We start from the raw sequence: 18,524 nt of genomic DNA on the forward strand, positions 1-18,524 counted from the left end.
CTTCTCCAAATGTCAATACAATGTAATGTTAAGTTGAATTGTTTGAAATGTGGTTCTCTGTATTTGTTGATGTGCTTCTGACTTATTTAATGAAAATAAATTGTTTTAGTCTTCCTTGTCCTAGTATATATATATATATATATATATATATATATATATATATTTCTGTATTCTGTTTACCAAAGAAACTGATTAGTTTCATGTCTGTGGAAATTACTATTAACATTCACAGATGCATTATCGAAGTGATTTTACTAAACTGAAAGGGACAGCCACTCAAGTGACTGTGGAGTCTCTTGAAATGAAAAGACATGCTGAAAATGCCAAGAACCTCAGTGCGGTACTAACTCACTTAGTTTGGCTTGGTTGCTCCAGTTAGTCGTCTATTTTTTTTTTTTATCCCTCCCTTTCTGGTTTATCAAGATGCTAAATATTGATTACTCGAATTAAATTGATTACTTGAATTAAATTATCTAGAAACTTGACTAATTTTTTAATACATTAGCTTTCCTTAAAAATACACTTGATTTCAAAATGAATAAAAATAAAACCTATTACAAACCTTTTCCTCAACAATAAATCTGTTTTTGGTACAGTACTTCGAAATGTACCAGATAATGGAAACTGTACAGTTCTCTAGGGTTATTTATGAAATTAAGTTATTGGTAGAATCTAAAGGTTTTCTGGGTCTCTATAGATTGCTGGTAGGATTGGCTGCACAGTTCATTGTTTACTGAGTCTCTATAGATTGCTGGTAAGATTGACTGTATAATTCATTGAAGCCCTTTCATTATCAGAATGGGTCAGTTAACTGCTGTAATCTTTGATTGTTCACATGGCGAGACTCTATCAAGAGATTCATAGTTCATTTCCATTTGAATGCATTTCTTCAATCTAACTATAGTCATTTAGTGAAGACATGAATAAGTTTTCAATGTCATTCCTGTCCAGTATTAACTACTTTATCGTTTGAAGCATCAGTCATTTTTTCTAATTGAAAATTTTCCTCCCACGGAATATTTTTGTAGGATGTTTGTGTGTGGATATATAGCATTATAAAGGCTTTACAAAAGCATAGCCTTTACTTACAATGTGGTGAGTTATAGTCAAGTAGGCCAATTTGATCTAGGCAAATGTGGATAAACAGCCATTTACATACATATTGATGAAACTCTAAACTCTCTTTAAAACAAGGAAAACATTGACTTATGTGTTAAAAAAAGAAAGAACTGAAGCATCTGAATATTTTTAGTACTGATGTTAAACTTATCTTCTAACCGGAGGAAAGTAAATGTACCATTACTACAATTTCATTTACTAAGCTGATATCAGTCTAGCTTTGTTGCTATGGTATCAAAGGAGGCTGAACTGCTATAAAAATTTTGGAATTTCGAGAGATGGAGATGCTCTTAGTACAGTTCTTGTAATCATCTAATGAAGTATTTTTTTGAAAAATAGCTTATCAAGACAAGTTTTAAATGTTGTAGACTAAAAAAGATCAATTTGAATTTTATCAAGTAAATATCATTTGTAACCTTTTCAAAAGGCTTTCACTTTATTACATTACTATATGGTGTACTTAACTTAGTATCCCCTGAAATCTAGTGTATTTTTCCCCCTTTAAGCTCATTTTTCAAACATAACCAAAGTTTTATGTGATAAAACGAATCTGCAGAAAACACTTAGGTTGCCGTGTTAAAAAATGTTTGAAATCTATTTTAGCATCAATTAGAAACTGCAGCAACTGAGCTGGACATCTATCCACCTAGAATCATGTTCTATTTGTAGAAATTGGTCTTAAAACAGCAGCTTCACATGTCTCAATGTTTAGTTTAACTTCTGTTTTTTTGACTGGTTTAGCTTTTTTCCAACATTTGTTTTTACTTTTTAGTTTTATTTATTGTACACATCCTTAATTTTAGCATTTGATGATTGGTATCATCTGTGAAAATAGGCAGACTCTAACATATTTGATTGTTTTAAAAGTTATTACCTGTTGGTCTCAATTTAATGAGGTACATACAGTTATTAGAATGTTCAAAGATCTATCACCAGTAGACAAATTGACAGTATTAGAGTACCTTCCTACCATCTTGAATGCAGATACTTGAGTTTTGTTTAATTGCTAAATTAATAGTTGTTTGTTCTTTATTTTGTTGCTGTGTGAGCTTATACTAGAATTTAAACAAAAATTTTTAATCTCTTTTCTCAATCTCTGCATGACTGTGTTGTGCTGGGAAGCAAATTACACTTAAGTCCACTATCAAACAACCAACTCGTTTCATAGAAGAGAACAGAGTATAATAATGTGTGGTAGTAAATGATTTCAATCTGGGATAGAAGTTCGTTAATTTCCAGAGGATATTAGGAATATACATGAACTGTTAAACCAAAGCCTTCAAAAATTAGATCCATTCAACAGTTAGTAATAATTTTTTTTATATTAGGCCTTAGAATTCTAGAGGGGAGCAAGTGAAATATATTTCAAGCGCATTAGCTACGTATTTGAAATGATTCCAAATAGAAATCCAATCTAGGATGTGCTCTTGATTCATCAAGTCTCCTGTATCACATTAAAATGGTCACTCCCCACCACATAGAGAGTAGCTGTTTTCAACAACCACTAGTATTAGCAACAATAAATAACACCTGGAAAATTTTCAGGTAGAAAAATTCCCATGGCTAAAGTGTTAAATGGTAAGTTGTTGTTGATTTGTTATCCCAGAGTTGCTTGATTCCTTAAATGTTTTAAAAGCTTTTGCAAACTTTGAATGTTTGGTTGAAGTATTACCAGTGCTAGCAGAGATCTGCACTTATTTCCTTGCAGTTGCAAAACTCATGTCATTTGCACAATAACCAAACAAATGCACTATTTATATTAAATTTCTTTATATAATTAAAATATTTTTGTATGAAAGTTTTCGTTACAAATACAAATATATTAATATATGTTTTTAAAAATAAAAACTAATTTTCTTTTTAAAAAAATTCCACTTAAAGAATGTAATTTTAACGGATCAGAATTTCCTTATACAGAGTTTTACAATTTTTTATAAAATGAAAAATAAATACAAAAGCAAACGTGCTCATTAAAAAAAAAAGAAAAAAAAGAAAACCTTGTAATTTCAAAATTAAAGTTGCCTAAATGTTTTGAATCTTGGGATAGGGTTAAAGTTAAATTTATTGACTTCTGCAGATTCAGTATCACAGTGACTTTGAAAAGCAGAAAGGGTCTGCAGCGAAATTGACAGCAGATTCTATGGAGATGAAGAGACATCTGGAAAATGCCAAGAATGCCAGCATGGTACTGAGTGTTGTCTTGCTCACTCAGCTTCATTACTGTCCATTCATCATCATTTCCATCTTAATTTAGCATACATACAACAGGAGCTAAGTTTAGACTTCTAATTTTCAAATATAGTAATTTAGCCCTTCTCATTTTGAAGTTTGATTTGTTTTTTTCCCCCCCTTTCAAAGTGTCTTCTTGCATAATTTATTTTTATTTTAGGAATAATTTTCTTCAAAACCAAAAGGGATTATCTAATAATTTTATGATCTTATTTAATGCTACTTGGATTATTTTAAATCTTTTATAACTTGATTCTTAGGTTCATGATTTCATAAAAAAATTGACCATGTGATTGAGAAGTTGTGACTTTGTAGTTGTGACCCCCCTCCTCTCTCCATTGTGTGATACTTTGAGCAAAGTATCTTCTATTACGATCAGAACCATATGAAGTAAGTTTGGTAGTGAAAAACTGTGAAGCCTACTAGGTTACTGTGTGTGCATGCAAGATGGTCAAAATTAGTACATCAAATGAAAATACTTCACGATATTAGTTCCACCCTGTTAGAAACCACTTAGCTTAATAGTACAGAGCACTCAGCTGGTATCTGAGAGGTGACAGGGTTTGATTCTCTATAGCCACCTGCTGGCAACTTTTTAAGACACTGAGCTGGCAAAATGCTTAGTGGTATTTTGGCCATTTTCACATTTTGAGTTTAAATTCTGTAGATGTCAGTTTTGCCTTTCATTCTTTCAGGGTTGATAAAATAAGTACCAGTTGAGCACTGGGGTTGAGTAATTGACTATCTCCATCCCCTAAAACTTAAGGCATTGTGCCTATAGTAGAAAGGAATATTAGTTCCTCTCAAGTTATGCCCCTTCGTGCCAAGGTCAGTTTGTCTTTTGATTCTCTCCAAGGTCAGTAAAAATAAGCATCAGATAAAATATTGGAAACTAAAACCCTTGAAAGTGGTACCATAGTACAACTGCAGTTCAGTAACCAAAACTAATAATAAAAAAAATTAACAGCTCCTGTTGTTAGATTACATGTTCATTTTTTTTGTTTTAGTCATCATTCTTTTGTAAAAACTCTGATGAAAATTAAAAAAAAAAATATAGCAATAAAAAAGAAAGAAAAAATAAGTTAGTGGGAAACCAATTTCTTCTAGATTTCATTCCTTATTATATTATAGGACCAATAATGTATTGGAAAAGCTAAACTCAATGGCTGCAAACAATGTCTGGTTTCATTTAAGATCATTAGATTGTCACTAAGTATGTTTTAAGAGCTGAAACTGACATTGACCGTAATAATCTGGAGTCAGTTATGACCTCAAGGTCAGCATCTCCATGACATAACTGATGAGGTTTTCTACTTAAGTGAAACCTTTTGACAGTAAAGGGAGAGAGATGAGAATCTTATATTATGCAAGTGGTAATAGCTATCCAAGTGATAGTAATACACATCAGACATGTATGTATACAAGTATAGTGCTAATATCCATGTATTTTGTATATTTATGGAAAAGGAGGGTAGGTGGGAGACAACTAGGTATCTGCCAGTTGATGAGCAATATTGTTTTTTTTTCTCTTTGTTCCTTAGTGGCAGTTCATATCTTGGTTTATTTTATGTACATATTTATTCTGAGTGGGCCAATCCATCAATTTGCCATTTTTGTACTAGAAAGAAGATTCTACTTCAAGGATATATATAATTTGCAGACACAAATGCAGCCAGTTGAAAGCTCCGCCTATTGGATACTGGTAGCACTTTGTATTTGATATGATATGATGTGTCTTGCTATGTTTTAAAATTCAGGCTTCCCTTTTTAAATAGTATTTTAAATAATCACTCTTGTTATTTTTGTTCCTTATTAAGATGGTTTTGTTTCCTTTAGTGTAAAACAGTATGTGGCTTTGACTCCAAAGAGTTAATCCTATTTTAACTATTTCATTTGATTAATCTCTGTGATTAAATAGACAGGTATTTATTTTAATGTTCAGATTTAGAAGCATTATCTTTGTTCAATTTAAAGTCGCTTTAGACTATATTTAATTTAATTGAATTAATATCTATTTCAAAAGAATTACATTTTCTATTAAGATGAAGTCGTTTTAAGAAAACCATCACATATTTTTGATGAAGAGTATCTTGATTGCCATTTATGTATTGTGGTTGGTGGGGGATATTTCCCAGTTCTCATTAAAAATCTGTTGGGTATCGTCTACTTGTAAGCCAGTCAGCTATATATCTCCAGTGTTTATGTATCTCAAATTATAACTACAGTTTTTAAGAATAACTGGATCATTGTTCTATTCTCTCATTTCAAGAAGTTTATTAGTAGTTTTATAAACTTGAAAGTGTTAAATTAATTACTTACTTCAGTATGGGATTAACCCTTTTGTTACCATATTTCTGTTGAGATGCTCCGTGTTTCTTTCAATTAATTTTAAATATAACAAAGAATTTAGTAAAATAACTTAGTTATTAAGCTAGTGTCAGGAACATAAACTGGGACTAAGGTTTGGTGGAAGATTTTAATTCAAAACTTTTGAAAACAAGACATTTGTACTATAGAGCCAGTGGCGGTTTCAGGCGGGTTGGTATCAAAAGGGTTAATTTCAGAAACCACATTGCTTCTCCGCCACCAAATAATTAATAGAATGCCGGTGTTGTTTAGATAAGCTCTTGTATGTTGTAAGTCCAAATCCTGTCTGGATTGATTTTTACCTGTCACTCTTCTAAGGTCAGTGAAATAAAAATTCATTTGATTAAATTTAAAGACACCTTCAAATTTGGGGTTTGTGCTGATGTTAGAAATGAGTGTTATTGTTTCGATGGAGGAAAAAGGGTGTCATCTAAGACCATTGCAGAACCTTCCCTAGCCTGCTGGGGGTTGGCATGGGTAAGTTTTGGCTTGAATTTCTGTTATCTGGAGATGAGTGAAGGATTTTTAGGTATGAGACAGTAGGGATGATAAGAGGGGTAAAGGCGTCTACTTGAGGTAGATTTGAGGAGTGGTAATATGGAGAATGTTAGTTCAGAGAAGTAGAGGTCATTGTAGTAGTAGATAGTTATCTCTGTATGTCATGAGGCCTCACCAGAATCTCTCGAACCAGCTCTGTTTTCTGCCATTGTTCTGGTCTCATTCCAGCTTCTTCACCCTGTTTGTCTCCTTTCTTTGTCAGTAGTCCTTTGCCATGTGGTTTTAGGGCACCCTGTTGCTCTTTTTTTCCACAGGATATCACTTTGGTGCCACCATACAATCACTTTCTTTATCTTGTCTGAGGACATGTCTAACCTAGTTCCAGTGTATGTATGATAGGTAAACAGTTCTAGTTTACTGCCAGTCAATCAGATTACCTTTAAGGTGGGGTATGGCCCTGTATATATTGTAGCATCATCATCTTGCAGATAGGAGCAATGAGTCTTTGCTAATCTGCCAACTACTGGATATCATATTTTTTCCTAATTATTGAAATATTTCTGACTTTATAGTGGTTCAATTCTTGAATCCTACTGATTTTTATTTATAAAGGTGCTGAATTAATGTTTGAGTTTGGAGTCTGTAGCAAGGCTAAGCTTATGACTTTATTTGTGCTCATTCAGCACTCATTCAATCCAACCATTTGTGAGGTACAAATAACTTTAGACTCTAAAGCTACCATAAAGAAACAACAACAGCATACAAACAAACCATTCTTGGTACAAGACTTTAACAATAAATGAAAATCAAGAACATTTTCATGGAGATCTAATTTGTCCAACATCGAGGTAAAATGGAAAATACACAGCTGGTGGTATTATAAACTAATGACTCGGTAAAGATGCTTAGTAATGAAATTTCTAATCTTATCAGAAAAGAATGACATAGCAGTTACTATTTTTATATATCTTAATTTCTTGAGAGCTGGGATTTTATTTTTGTGGCTGAATTTTTGCAGATGGGAAGTCAAACTGCAAATTCAAGCTGATTCAATTTTCCATTAGAAATTTTAGAAGAAAGTAAACTTGTGTTTGTGGTTAGTTGAATATGATGTATAGTAACAAATTTTATTGAAATAAATTGCAGCATCTTAGATAATTGGTCTTCTGGTTTATATTAAGTTTAAAACTTGAATTTGTAGTGAGTTAATTTTTGTTGGTTGTTTTTTCTTATGGTTATTATTAATATTTATTGACATTATCTGATTACTAGACAAGTGTAAAATGGGGTCTTAGAACCAAACATATACATTAGCTTTACTTAATTCAGTTCATTTTTAGTAATATATTTATTGGGATTAGATTCAAGTGTTGTTAATTAGTCCACGGTCAGCTCTGATCAAGTAGAACTACAATCAAAAATATTCCAACTGTGACTTGTTTATGTGTGTATATATCTATATATATATATATTTATCTCCAGAATTACATTGTTCCATATATCCTATTCTTAATATTCTAGGGTGATATTTAAGGGAATTTAGCTGCTATTACTTGCAGGTTGAATGACTCGTAGTGCTTACCTCATTGGCTCATAGATTCTAGTGTAGAGACATTTTATATTGTTTTCATAATGTAATAAATTGAAATTTTTGTTACAGGTATTCCTGAAGAACTCTAGTTAAAATAATTCTTTTAATGACTCTGCCTATCTGCATATCTCATTGCAAATCCTGTCAGTTTTATTTGATACTCCACTTAGACAGAGGCATTGCTGTGTGGCTAAGAGTAGGTTCTGTCCCACTCTGCAACATCTTGGGCTGGTACCTTCTTCAGTTGCCTTGGGCTGGCCAATCTCTTATGAGTGAATTTCACTGATGGAAACTATTGATTCCATTGTGTGTGAAAGAGAGTGTTGATATTGACATTTCTTGTTGACACTATTATCCATTACTTTATGCTTTTAAAGACCTGTGGAGTATAAAAATCCCTTACCCCAAAATAGGTGAGGGTTGGTGACAGGAAGAGCATCTGGTTGTAAAATCCTGTGTTAAGAGCGAGTCGTGTCGAGGTCATGTTAGCATGGAAAAATGGACACTAAAATTGAACAAGCCATGTAATCAGTTTAAATCTTTATTACAGGTATTCCTGAACTTTCATAGCTGAAGTAACTCTATCACCAATTCTGCCCATCTACATAGCTTTATTGTAAACCATATTCTGTATTTTATTGAGTACTTCCTTATTTACCTTTCAGATTAAATATCATGAAGATTTTGAGAAATCGAAAGGAAAATTCATCACCATTGCTGATGATCCAGAATTGCAACGCATCAAGCAGAATACTCAGATTCAGAGTGAGATCAGCTATAAGGGTATCAAACAAACCCGGGATTTTATGGAACAACGACGACCAGATCAAGCTGCTCAGGGTAACATATACCATTTCTTCTTGTTTTCAATGATGCACTTTTCGTTTTTAATATCTAAATAATCCTGTTTAATTTTGAGGGAGTTTTCTTATGGTGAGCAATAATATTGAATGGTTTAACATTGCTGACTTGCAATAAACAGGGCTTTGTTCAAGTTCTTATTTCAATTTTATTATAACTCTATCAGACAAGCAAATAAAACTGAATAGTTTATCAAAACTCACAGTTTACGCCTATCTACATCTTATGCACTATTCTGTCCAGTTTTGTTTGTTTGTTTGATAATGGAGAATAAAAAAATAAAAACACATTTTCTCTAAACTAAGAAAGTTAAATAATTTTTCTTTACACTGCACCAGCATAGATTGTAGCCCACTGGTAGCAGCTAGTAAAAGTGTAAGTTTATATGTTGAGATGTGGACACTCATGTAACATTTCGCTGCAGCACCTCCTGTATATTTTCTGCAACTCTGCACAGTTGCCAAGTTATCTGTTTTGGTAGATTAAACCCTTATCTGTGTAGGTTTGGAAGAAGAAAAAAATTGACACTAAATGAAATGAAGTTGGTATCAATTTACAATTATACATTTCGTATTAATACTAATAGTCTTATATTAGCATGAAGCCTAAGGCTTTTAGAGGAACTAAAAGGGAAGCTGTGATATTCATGTTCTTTCCTAAACATTAAGTAGAGAAATTGTTCCAACCAGTTTTGTAAAGCTAAATCATGGACTTGGTATCTGTTTGCTATCAACTGTGGTATATAAATGTGTTATTCACCTCTAAAATGGATTGAACTATTGAATCTTCCATAAATAACCCTTTGACATTGAGGTTACTCTCTGAAATGTAATACTCATTTGTTCACATTGATTTAAATCATACGTTATCTTGTAGCTTGAGATTTTGACAATGTGATTGTTAATTTTTAGAATGACATTATAGGATATGTGTGAGAGGCCAGATCTGGGCTTTTTGAACATTAAACAGAATATATAGGCAAGATATGGCCTGTTTAAATGCTAAAGGGATAAGCTGTAGCCTCTACTATAGCTGAAACAATAACCCAACTTTCAGTGACATAATCACAGTTGTAGCTTGCAATAAACCTTTCCGTCATATATGAATTATAACAAACCAACGAAATATTTCTCTTTAATAAACCTGTTAAGAAATTTCCAATATTTATAAAAATTCAAAATATTTTGAACACTGTTCTGTATTTAACCCTTTCATATCCTAGAATACCTCAATTAAATCAAAACTTCAGTTTAAATAACCTTTTTATATTTTTACTCCACGCCATGGTCTGCTTTTTTAACTGCTACCTCTAAACAAGATCTGTCTTACAAGAGGTAATTTGGCTATGAAGGGGTTACTTTAGTTAAATGTTGACCTCTGTTTCCTTTTTGGCACTTGTGTGTTTCAACACTAATTCCTATATAACCTGATATTATTTTACTGTTTATATATTGGAGCAAGCTTATTTTGTCTATATTTCGCTTTAAAATACTGTTATTATTTTGCCATACTCAACACCCAAATGACAATAATTTTGATTTTATTTCAATTAAAAAACAAAAAAAAAAAACTGAAACAAATATTATTTTCAGTTTTCCGTCAAAAATAATTTTTCTGATTTTTGTTTTTTTTGTAAATTAAATTCATAAAGAATATTTTCTTTTTTGATATTTCAATTTAATTTTTTTTCATCTTTGTTTATATTTTCGAAATTCAGACTAACAAATTTGGGTGTTGATATTCTTTGCCAATAAAGCTCAATTCATTGTCAGTGTGATGTTAGTTGCATGTGTTACCTTCACCCCCTCCCCCATTGTTTTAAGTACTCTCTTAAGCTTAATGTTATCCCAAATCAAAAGATAAATTGCTACATTTCCATTGTTTGATCATAGTACTTTACTCTTCCTTCTGCTTATTAGTAATTACTGGTAGCCTTGAATTAACATGTTTAGCTTTATAGTTGGACTTAATTAATACTCTTGACTTGTATGTGGCCTGGCCTTGTCTCCCCTTCTCTCTCTCTGTCTCGCACGTTCTCTAGCTAACACATCCAGTGACTCGTAGTGTGGTTTTCTTCCCTTCTATTTCAGAAGCTATTAGATATTGTTTTAGGTAAAGTACAGCTTATAGCTTAGCAATTTGAAAGCAAGTTAGTGTGTGTTTGTGTCTGTCTCTCTTATCTTTTGGACATTTCTTAAGTGTTACAGCCTTCAAACATAGATTTAGAAAAGGTTATTATTAGAAGATTAAAATGCAGCTCATTGTGTGTGTGTGTGATAACTCACAAATTATCTAATGCATTAAATAATTGCAAGGAACATTGCATTCTTTTACTTTTTGCAATCATTGGACTGGTGCCATGTTGTGGTGCCATTTTCAAGGATCTTGGTCAATCGTATCAACACTAGTACTTCAGCTTGGGACTTATTTTATTGATCTTTTTCTATCAAATGGCTGAATTGCCTTTCTGACATAAAGGGATGCAGCTTAACACACCAGTTTACATAAGTAAGCTTAAAATGGTTGGTAGGAGTCTCTCTCTCTCTCACACACACACACACACACACACCCACCCACCCACACACACGTGTATGTGCACATGCATGCACACACGTTTCCCTCCACACATACACATGACAGGTTTTTGTACAGTTTCTATCTACCGAATTTCACTCACATGGCATTTATACAAAGACAGGATGGTCATAGCTGGAATATCTTTGATCATAAGTCTTCTGTATTTGGACTGAGGAGAAGCTAAATATAATCAACAAGAATATACCCTCCTGGTTTTTTTTTTTTTTTTAATATTTTTGCTCCTATGCTCTTTTGTTAGTTCTTGAGATTGATTTATCTTGTCCAAGAAGAAAGTGACTTAGAGCTAGCTGATCAAATAGAATATTTACAAATTGGTAAATCCTCTGGAACTTGATATCAGTTTCCAGAAACAGTTCTGTACCATTGCCAACAAGATTGGTTTATTCTACTTTAAGACTTGGCATTCATTTTCTGTTGGAAAACAGTGGTTTGAAACAACAGTTCTGTCTGCTAACCAGTCTCTTCATAATTAAAACAGTTTGTTGGTTCTTCTTTCATCTTCAATGGATGTATTTAATAATAGTTGAAAGTAACAAGCACTCTTCTAAAGAAACAAAACTTTTATTTATTTATATGGAGGCATAGACATTGTGTGGTGGAGGTATATGGCTTAGTGGTTATGGTGTTTGACTCATGATCATACAATTATGGTTTCAATTCCTGAACTGGGAGATGCATTGTGTTCTTTAATAAAATGCTTCATTTCATGTCCTTTTTAGGAAGGGGTATATATGGCGGAGAAACCAGGAAACTAGTTCTGTGCTCCTTACTGAGTAATCTGGACTAACCAATGTCTTGAATAATTTTAATAAACAGAAACTAAACAGACGCCTGTTATAGTGTGTGTGTGTGTGTGTGTGTGTCTCCATTTGATTGCCAGTGTTGTCTTGTTTACATCCCTTTAGCTTAGTGGATTAGTAAAAAAGGGCATGACACAATGTGCACTAGATTTTGAAAAAAGGTGCTGAGCTCAGTTTGATTGACTTGCTATATGAAAGTGGTTCTCCAGAAGGACCAGTAAAAGAACAAAAGAATATTTTGTTCTATTTTTGAGTATCTTATATTCTTTGTAATAATTTTGACTTGTAGTCACTGAAATTTAGTTCTTTAAAAACTTCTGGGAAGAATGTCCATATGTTACTTTTTACTTGTTTCAATTATTGGACTGTGGCCATGCTGGGGCACAGCCTTGAAGGGTTTAATTGAACAAATGAATTCCAGTGCATCTATTGGTTTCTTATACTGAACCACTTTGTTACAGGATGCGAACAAACACCAGTTGTCAAGTGGAGGCAGAGGTGGTAACACACACACACACACACACACACACACACGATTATTTAATATTCATGTTGCTGTGGGTTGGATGGTTTGACAGGGTCTAATGTGTCTAATGACTGCATCAAACTCCAATATCTGCTTTGGCATGGTGATTTAAAGGCTGGATGCCCTTCCTAATGCCAACCACTTTACAACATTTGTGTGTGTGTATACACACGCATGTTGTAAAGTGGTTGACATTAGAAAGGGTATCGCATGCACACACAAACACACACACACACACACACACACACACACACACACAGTTATCATCTTCCAAATTCACTCATAAGGCATTGGTCAGCCCAGGGCTATAGTAGAAAATACTTGACCAAGGTGCTGCACAGTGGGACTGAACTTGAAACAACATGGTTGCAGTATAAGCGTCTTAGCCTGAAGCTGTGCCTCCATGTATGGTAATTATTTCTTTTTACTGTAGGATTTAGTTTTAAATATGCTGGATATAATGCCCCTCTGTTTTATCTCTGTAGCAAAGTCAGAATATAGATAAGCATACTACTCTGAAGAATTTAATCTCAGCTTGTTCAGTTTAGATCTGTTTTATTATTATTATTTATTATTTTTACTGTTATTTTATCTTATTTTGTGGTACAGTTCTTTTTTTCTTCTTCTTCTTTTCACTTTTCTTTTTTAAATAATGCATATCTCTCTCTCATTGGATGATATTCTTAGAAGGAAACACTATCTGCACATCATTTCAGCCATTAAAGGGTGTAGATTATTGATTTCAATGTGGTTTTCTGATAGCAAGCTGAACATAATATACACTGTGTCTGCAAAGGAGTTAATGTTTGGTCTTGTAGTAATTTATCTTATTCACATTTAACTTAATAATTTTATAACCAAGCAATAAATCCTTATGTAAGCCCCCACCTCCGTCACACCCCACTCCAGAATCAGATCATCATGAATTAATATCAACTATACATCACTGTGCCACTGATAGAAAGCTTTGTATGCAGTTCTCTTCACATTGTTTTCTTTTTTTTTTTTAAATCTTGGAGAGACTTTTCATTTGCATGCAGCCTAATTGCCTTACCAATGTTAGCTTGACTTTGTTCTGTTGCATTGACCTCTTTGGTAGATGGTCTTCCTCCTCCTCCTCCTATGTCTTCTACTACTACTACTGCTGCAGCTGGTGGAGGTGGTAGTGGGGTCCCCACAATTGGCAGCATTGGGCGACCTGGTAGGATCAGTGACTACGACCCCTACCAAGAGAATTCATCCTTCAACTCCCCATACTCTGCTAAGTCCCAGGCCACTACCATTTATGATTCTAGAATTGGACAAGGTGAGTCTGGAAACCAAACATTTATCAGTTAAATATTTTAATAAATCTCAATGTTGGTTGTCAGTAAGTTTCTTTTGAATTCTGTTATAGAATATTGTCAGCAATATTCTATTTGTATGATACACACATTCACACACAACAGCAAATTATAAACTCTTCTGTAAACTTTATTGTTCTGAATATAACAACACAGAATTCATTGACAATTCACTGTATTTAAAAAACAAGATTTTCTGGGGGGAAAAAGGAAAAAAACTTTTATCTTTCCATAAATATATAAAACAGTTTCTATTCTAAGTCAAATGTGTAGAAGAATAGCTAATATATAAAATTAGTTTTAGAATGGCTAACTAAGAATGAAGTCAAAATGTTGCCATTAAAATATTTTTTTTTCTTTTATTTCTTCAAGTTAACAGAAATCCATTTAGCTGGCATTTTCTATTTTTTATCACTGAAATGTTTTAAGACTGCTCTTGTCGAGATTTAATGTCAAAGAAACGCAGACAATGAATATGCTGAACTTGAAGCAGTTCTTAAGAATGTTAAATCTCGATGAGACAGTGACAATAATTTGTTGCATTTGTGGGATTTATTCCAAGATATACTGTAAAATGATTGCCTTAACCCCATTCACCTTCTCTGGATTTTTACTCAGGGCAACTGAGAAAGTGTAGTGAGCTGAATATGGCGCATTGCAATACCTGCTTTTCTCTATCCTCCATAACAGTCCTGCCATAATCAATTTTGTCAATCTCACCAGGGTTGATACCACAAGCATTAAGCAAACTAAAGTCATGTTGACTCACCCCTTCCTCTCATATAAATCAATTGACCCTATATATAAACATTTTGGTAGCCTTTTATGTGTTACGAATAATGGAGCTGCTGCCATTTTGTTAATGATAAATGGGGTAAGATGAGAAAAGGGCATCTACATGCTTTTAGTAAACATTGTCTACTCAAAGAGTGTCTCTTTTGTATCAGTGTTGTGTTCCTTTACTGCACTGACAGAACCTGCCTATCACTTAGCACTACCTTTCCATGCATTTCTTCTGCAATATGCACTTGGTGGTATTTGGGGTTTTTGTATTTTCATATTTTGTTCCTAATTACTTTTCATTGGTGAAAAATCTTCATTTCACTGTACTTAAAATTTTCTAATTATTATTAATATGTAACACTATATGTTAGAAATAACTTTTAAAATTTACTGCTCTGTATCTTATAAATCTATTTATAATTGGCAAAAAGAAAAAAAAAAATGTGGAGATTTTGTAATTCAAATTGCTATAAAAACATGCTATTAAATACTACCCTAGAATTCTGTAATATAGAATATATGTACATATTAACTGAAAGCCTTTAAGCAGTTGCTTGACTTGCTAGAAATAACAACTAAATGTCCCTAAAGCCACAAACCCTGCTGTCTTATGTGGTCCTAAATTTACTGTCTATGAAAAAACTTTGAGATTGTTATGACTGGATTGCCTTTGATCATAGTTCTATCTGATCAGGACCAAGCTGGAAGTAAACAGCAACACTTATTTCAGAGTTATTTCATTGTTGCATACTTAATTCACTTTGGTTTTTTTTTTTTTTTTTTTTTTTTTTTTTGATAACCCAAATTAATAAATTAAATTAATTTAGCATATACTAAATTAACCATTTTGGGATTATAAAGAAATATCTATTATTCATAAAAATGTATTCATTCTACACTAAAACATCTATTCTAGCACTAATGAATTAAACTTTATTATACTTACAAATGGAATATTATTTAATAGATCTTCTATTACAACTATGTGTATCATACAATGTTCATATAAATATGTAGCATTTTATGTTTAATGTCTGTGGTTTGAGACAAAAAGTTGCATCTTTGATAAGTTTTTTATAGTTTTTTAGAAAATATACACTGTCTGATAAAAATGTATACGCACTTCTTTTATTTGTTAATTGTGAGATCCTTGGTAGGATCTTATTTATAAGTTGATTTTGAATCCTTTGTGATTATCATATATAAAGAATATGAAAGAACCCATCAATCCCTCTGGTCATTATTGGATAGCTCTGGCCAGCTCTAACTGAGCAGTCAATTGACACAGATATTTTATTGAATGCTGAAGGCCAGCCTATAGGTTTTGTACACTAAGTATTTTGAGCTTCTGTCTATATATTGCCATTAAGAATTGCTTATATTCTGTTTACCTAGTTTAGGTGCAGATTAGCAGTCAGGACACTTACATCTACTCTGTCTACTTTTGACATGATTGAAGACTGTTGATGACTTCTGAAACAGGGATGGGCAAGCGATGGTCAGACTCAGTACACAAGTTTTTAATAACTTGAGATTTAATGCAAGTAGCTGTCTAACACTCAACTTAAAACTAGTTTAGTATTGTTGCTCAGTTCTTGGATTTTGAAATAGCTCTGTTGTAGTTTTATCTATGTAAAGCTGTCGCACAATTTATTCATGATAAATATTCAAAAAATTTGAATAAACTTTCAGTTGTATACATCCTAAAGTTTATCTTTCAACCAAGTGTGTATACATGTTTATAGACTGTATAGTATTAGAAAGCTTAAATTTCTTGACTTATCTCTGATGCCTGTCTAAATTGCATTATATATTCTTTTGATATGGTGATGTTTTGTTTGATTCCTAACATAACAAACAATTGTTTCTTTGATTTGATTTTTTTTTTTATTTTTAAATTTTCTATTCAGTAAGTAAATTAACTTTTGATTAAACTTAAATTGTTTATATATATTGTTCTAAATGTTTTTAAAGAGGACCTGGGTAAGTAATAATTTTTTTCCCTTCCAAACTTTCATTGTTGGATATCATAATAGATTTCATCTGTCTTAAAATATCAGCTCATGTTTAATTATTTAGCTTTTTGGTTTTTTTAGTGGACAAATCCAAAAATACTTCAGCAGCTAAGACAGGTTGGTTTAGCACATGCAGTCTGCCTCCTGGCTTCTTTTTTTCTCTCCCCACAAATGCTTAGCTAGCTCTTCAAATTGACTTTTGTAATAATGATTCACTGCATTTAGCAAATTTAATATTATATGTGATTAATTTCACTTGTTCAAGCTGTCAGTTTGACAAGAAGTTTTTAATGTTTAGGTGTAATAGTTTGCAGTACTTGATAAATTTAATCTAGTTCAAACTTCATTTTCACTTAGCACTGAATTTTTAAATTATATAGATTGAAAAAAAAATGTCTGATAGATTCCCAAATATGTTAGATACCTTTCTTTCCTTTTAATGTCATAATTATGTTTAAAATTATCATTAAAGCAAATATTTTTTCCTTGCAATCTGGCTGTTTTCACTAGTTGAGTAGTAATATTTCACTGGCACTTAAAAATCAAAAACTACTAAAGTAAATTCAATAATGAGGGACAGATATTACTTAGCATAGAACTTTGCACATCCTATTCATTTCTGCTTTGTGATAATGGTGTGAGACATCTTTTGACAAACTGTTATAATAATACTTCATGTAGGTATATAATATCTGAATCACAGATAAGGAACAAAAAAGCAAATATTTGTGCAAGTGGCCTTCTTGGCACCTTAAGAGGCCAACAACATCAAAGAGTTGAAAAATATTTTTGCTGAGAGAATGTTTGCATATGAAAGGTTTAGATCATATCTAAGTACGGATGTGGTCGATATCTGGCAAATTAATCATAGTTATTTCATAATCTGTTGCGAGAACATTATTTTATGGTTTAACATTAGTAACGATGTAAATAAATTGGTTCACCAATGACTTTTTGTGCCAGAAAGTAAACAACTTTTTGAAGGAGAGAAGGATAATATTCTAATCTTCGTAGTATAAATAATTTGAATTGAATTTCAAACTAGTTTGGCCATGTCTGAAATTAGAATTATTTTATTTTTGTCATTCAAATGGCAGAAATGATAACCAGTGCTGGAATAAATGCTTTTTAGTCTTTAACCCTTTAGCATTCAGATTTCATTGTCAAATGTAATGCAAGCTTCAAAATTTCAATGATGTAATGGTTTATTTTTAGAATGGCATTGTAAGGTAGGTATGAGGTTGGATCTAGCCAGTTTGAACACGAAACAGAATGTTCAGACCTCATATGGCCAGTTTAAATGTTAAAGGGTTAATGTTTTCTATGTTCAACATTCAAATCTTGCCACACATATTCAAGGTTGTAAGTATGTTCGGTTATGTATTGGAATCAATTCAACTGATGATGGACTACACAAATTTATGGTGTGATTCCAATAATAGAAATCAATCGTGTTTGAAACCAATAATTAGTAATTAAAATCATTGACTTTAAGTATATGGGTAAATTAGTTAGAATTTTTTTTCTTTTATTTACATTGTAATCATGTATAAAATATTTGATCCATGTGATCCTGCTGATTTCATCCTTATTTTGATTTGAACTGTTTCTAGTTGAAAAAGTAGCCAAAAGCAAAGAAAGTTCTAAGTCATCTAAGAAAGGTTGGTTAGCACTTGCACACTGCTGGGAAAACTGTGTTGTCTTGATTGCTGCTTCATGGCATTTTTCTGCTTCTGTTTAGACTTCCCGAACATTTCTCCCAGTAGCATAAAAGGAAACAAAAAAAAAAAAAAA

At 32.4% G+C, this 18,524-nt stretch overlaps 1 protein-coding gene across 6 annotated transcripts in view; it reads left to right on the forward strand.

The window, feature by feature from the left end:
• The window catches only part of LOC106869356 (LIM and SH3 domain protein Lasp), a 153,910-nt gene that overhangs the window by 118,406 nt on the left and 16,980 nt on the right, over positions 1 to 18,524 (forward strand). For 2 of the 6 annotated variants that reach the window (XM_052968671.1, XM_052968674.1), the window contains exons 9-11: positions 3,197 to 3,304; positions 8,470 to 8,644; positions 13,689 to 13,895. In XM_052968671.1, coding sequence (XP_052824631.1) covers positions 3,197 to 3,304; positions 8,470 to 8,644; positions 13,689 to 13,895 — 490 coding nt within the window. Of the gene's footprint in view, positions 1 to 3,196; positions 3,305 to 8,469; positions 8,645 to 13,688; positions 13,896 to 16,811; positions 16,848 to 18,343; positions 18,392 to 18,524 lie in introns of all 6 variants that reach the window. The other 4 variants (XM_052968670.1, XM_052968672.1, XM_052968673.1 and 1 more) reach the window with 4 other exon arrangements.

This window comes from Octopus bimaculoides, chromosome 6 (genome assembly GCF_001194135.2).
Source record: "Octopus bimaculoides isolate UCB-OBI-ISO-001 chromosome 6, ASM119413v2, whole genome shotgun sequence".
Lineage (NCBI taxonomy): Eukaryota > Metazoa > Mollusca > Cephalopoda > Octopoda > Octopodidae > Octopus > Octopus bimaculoides.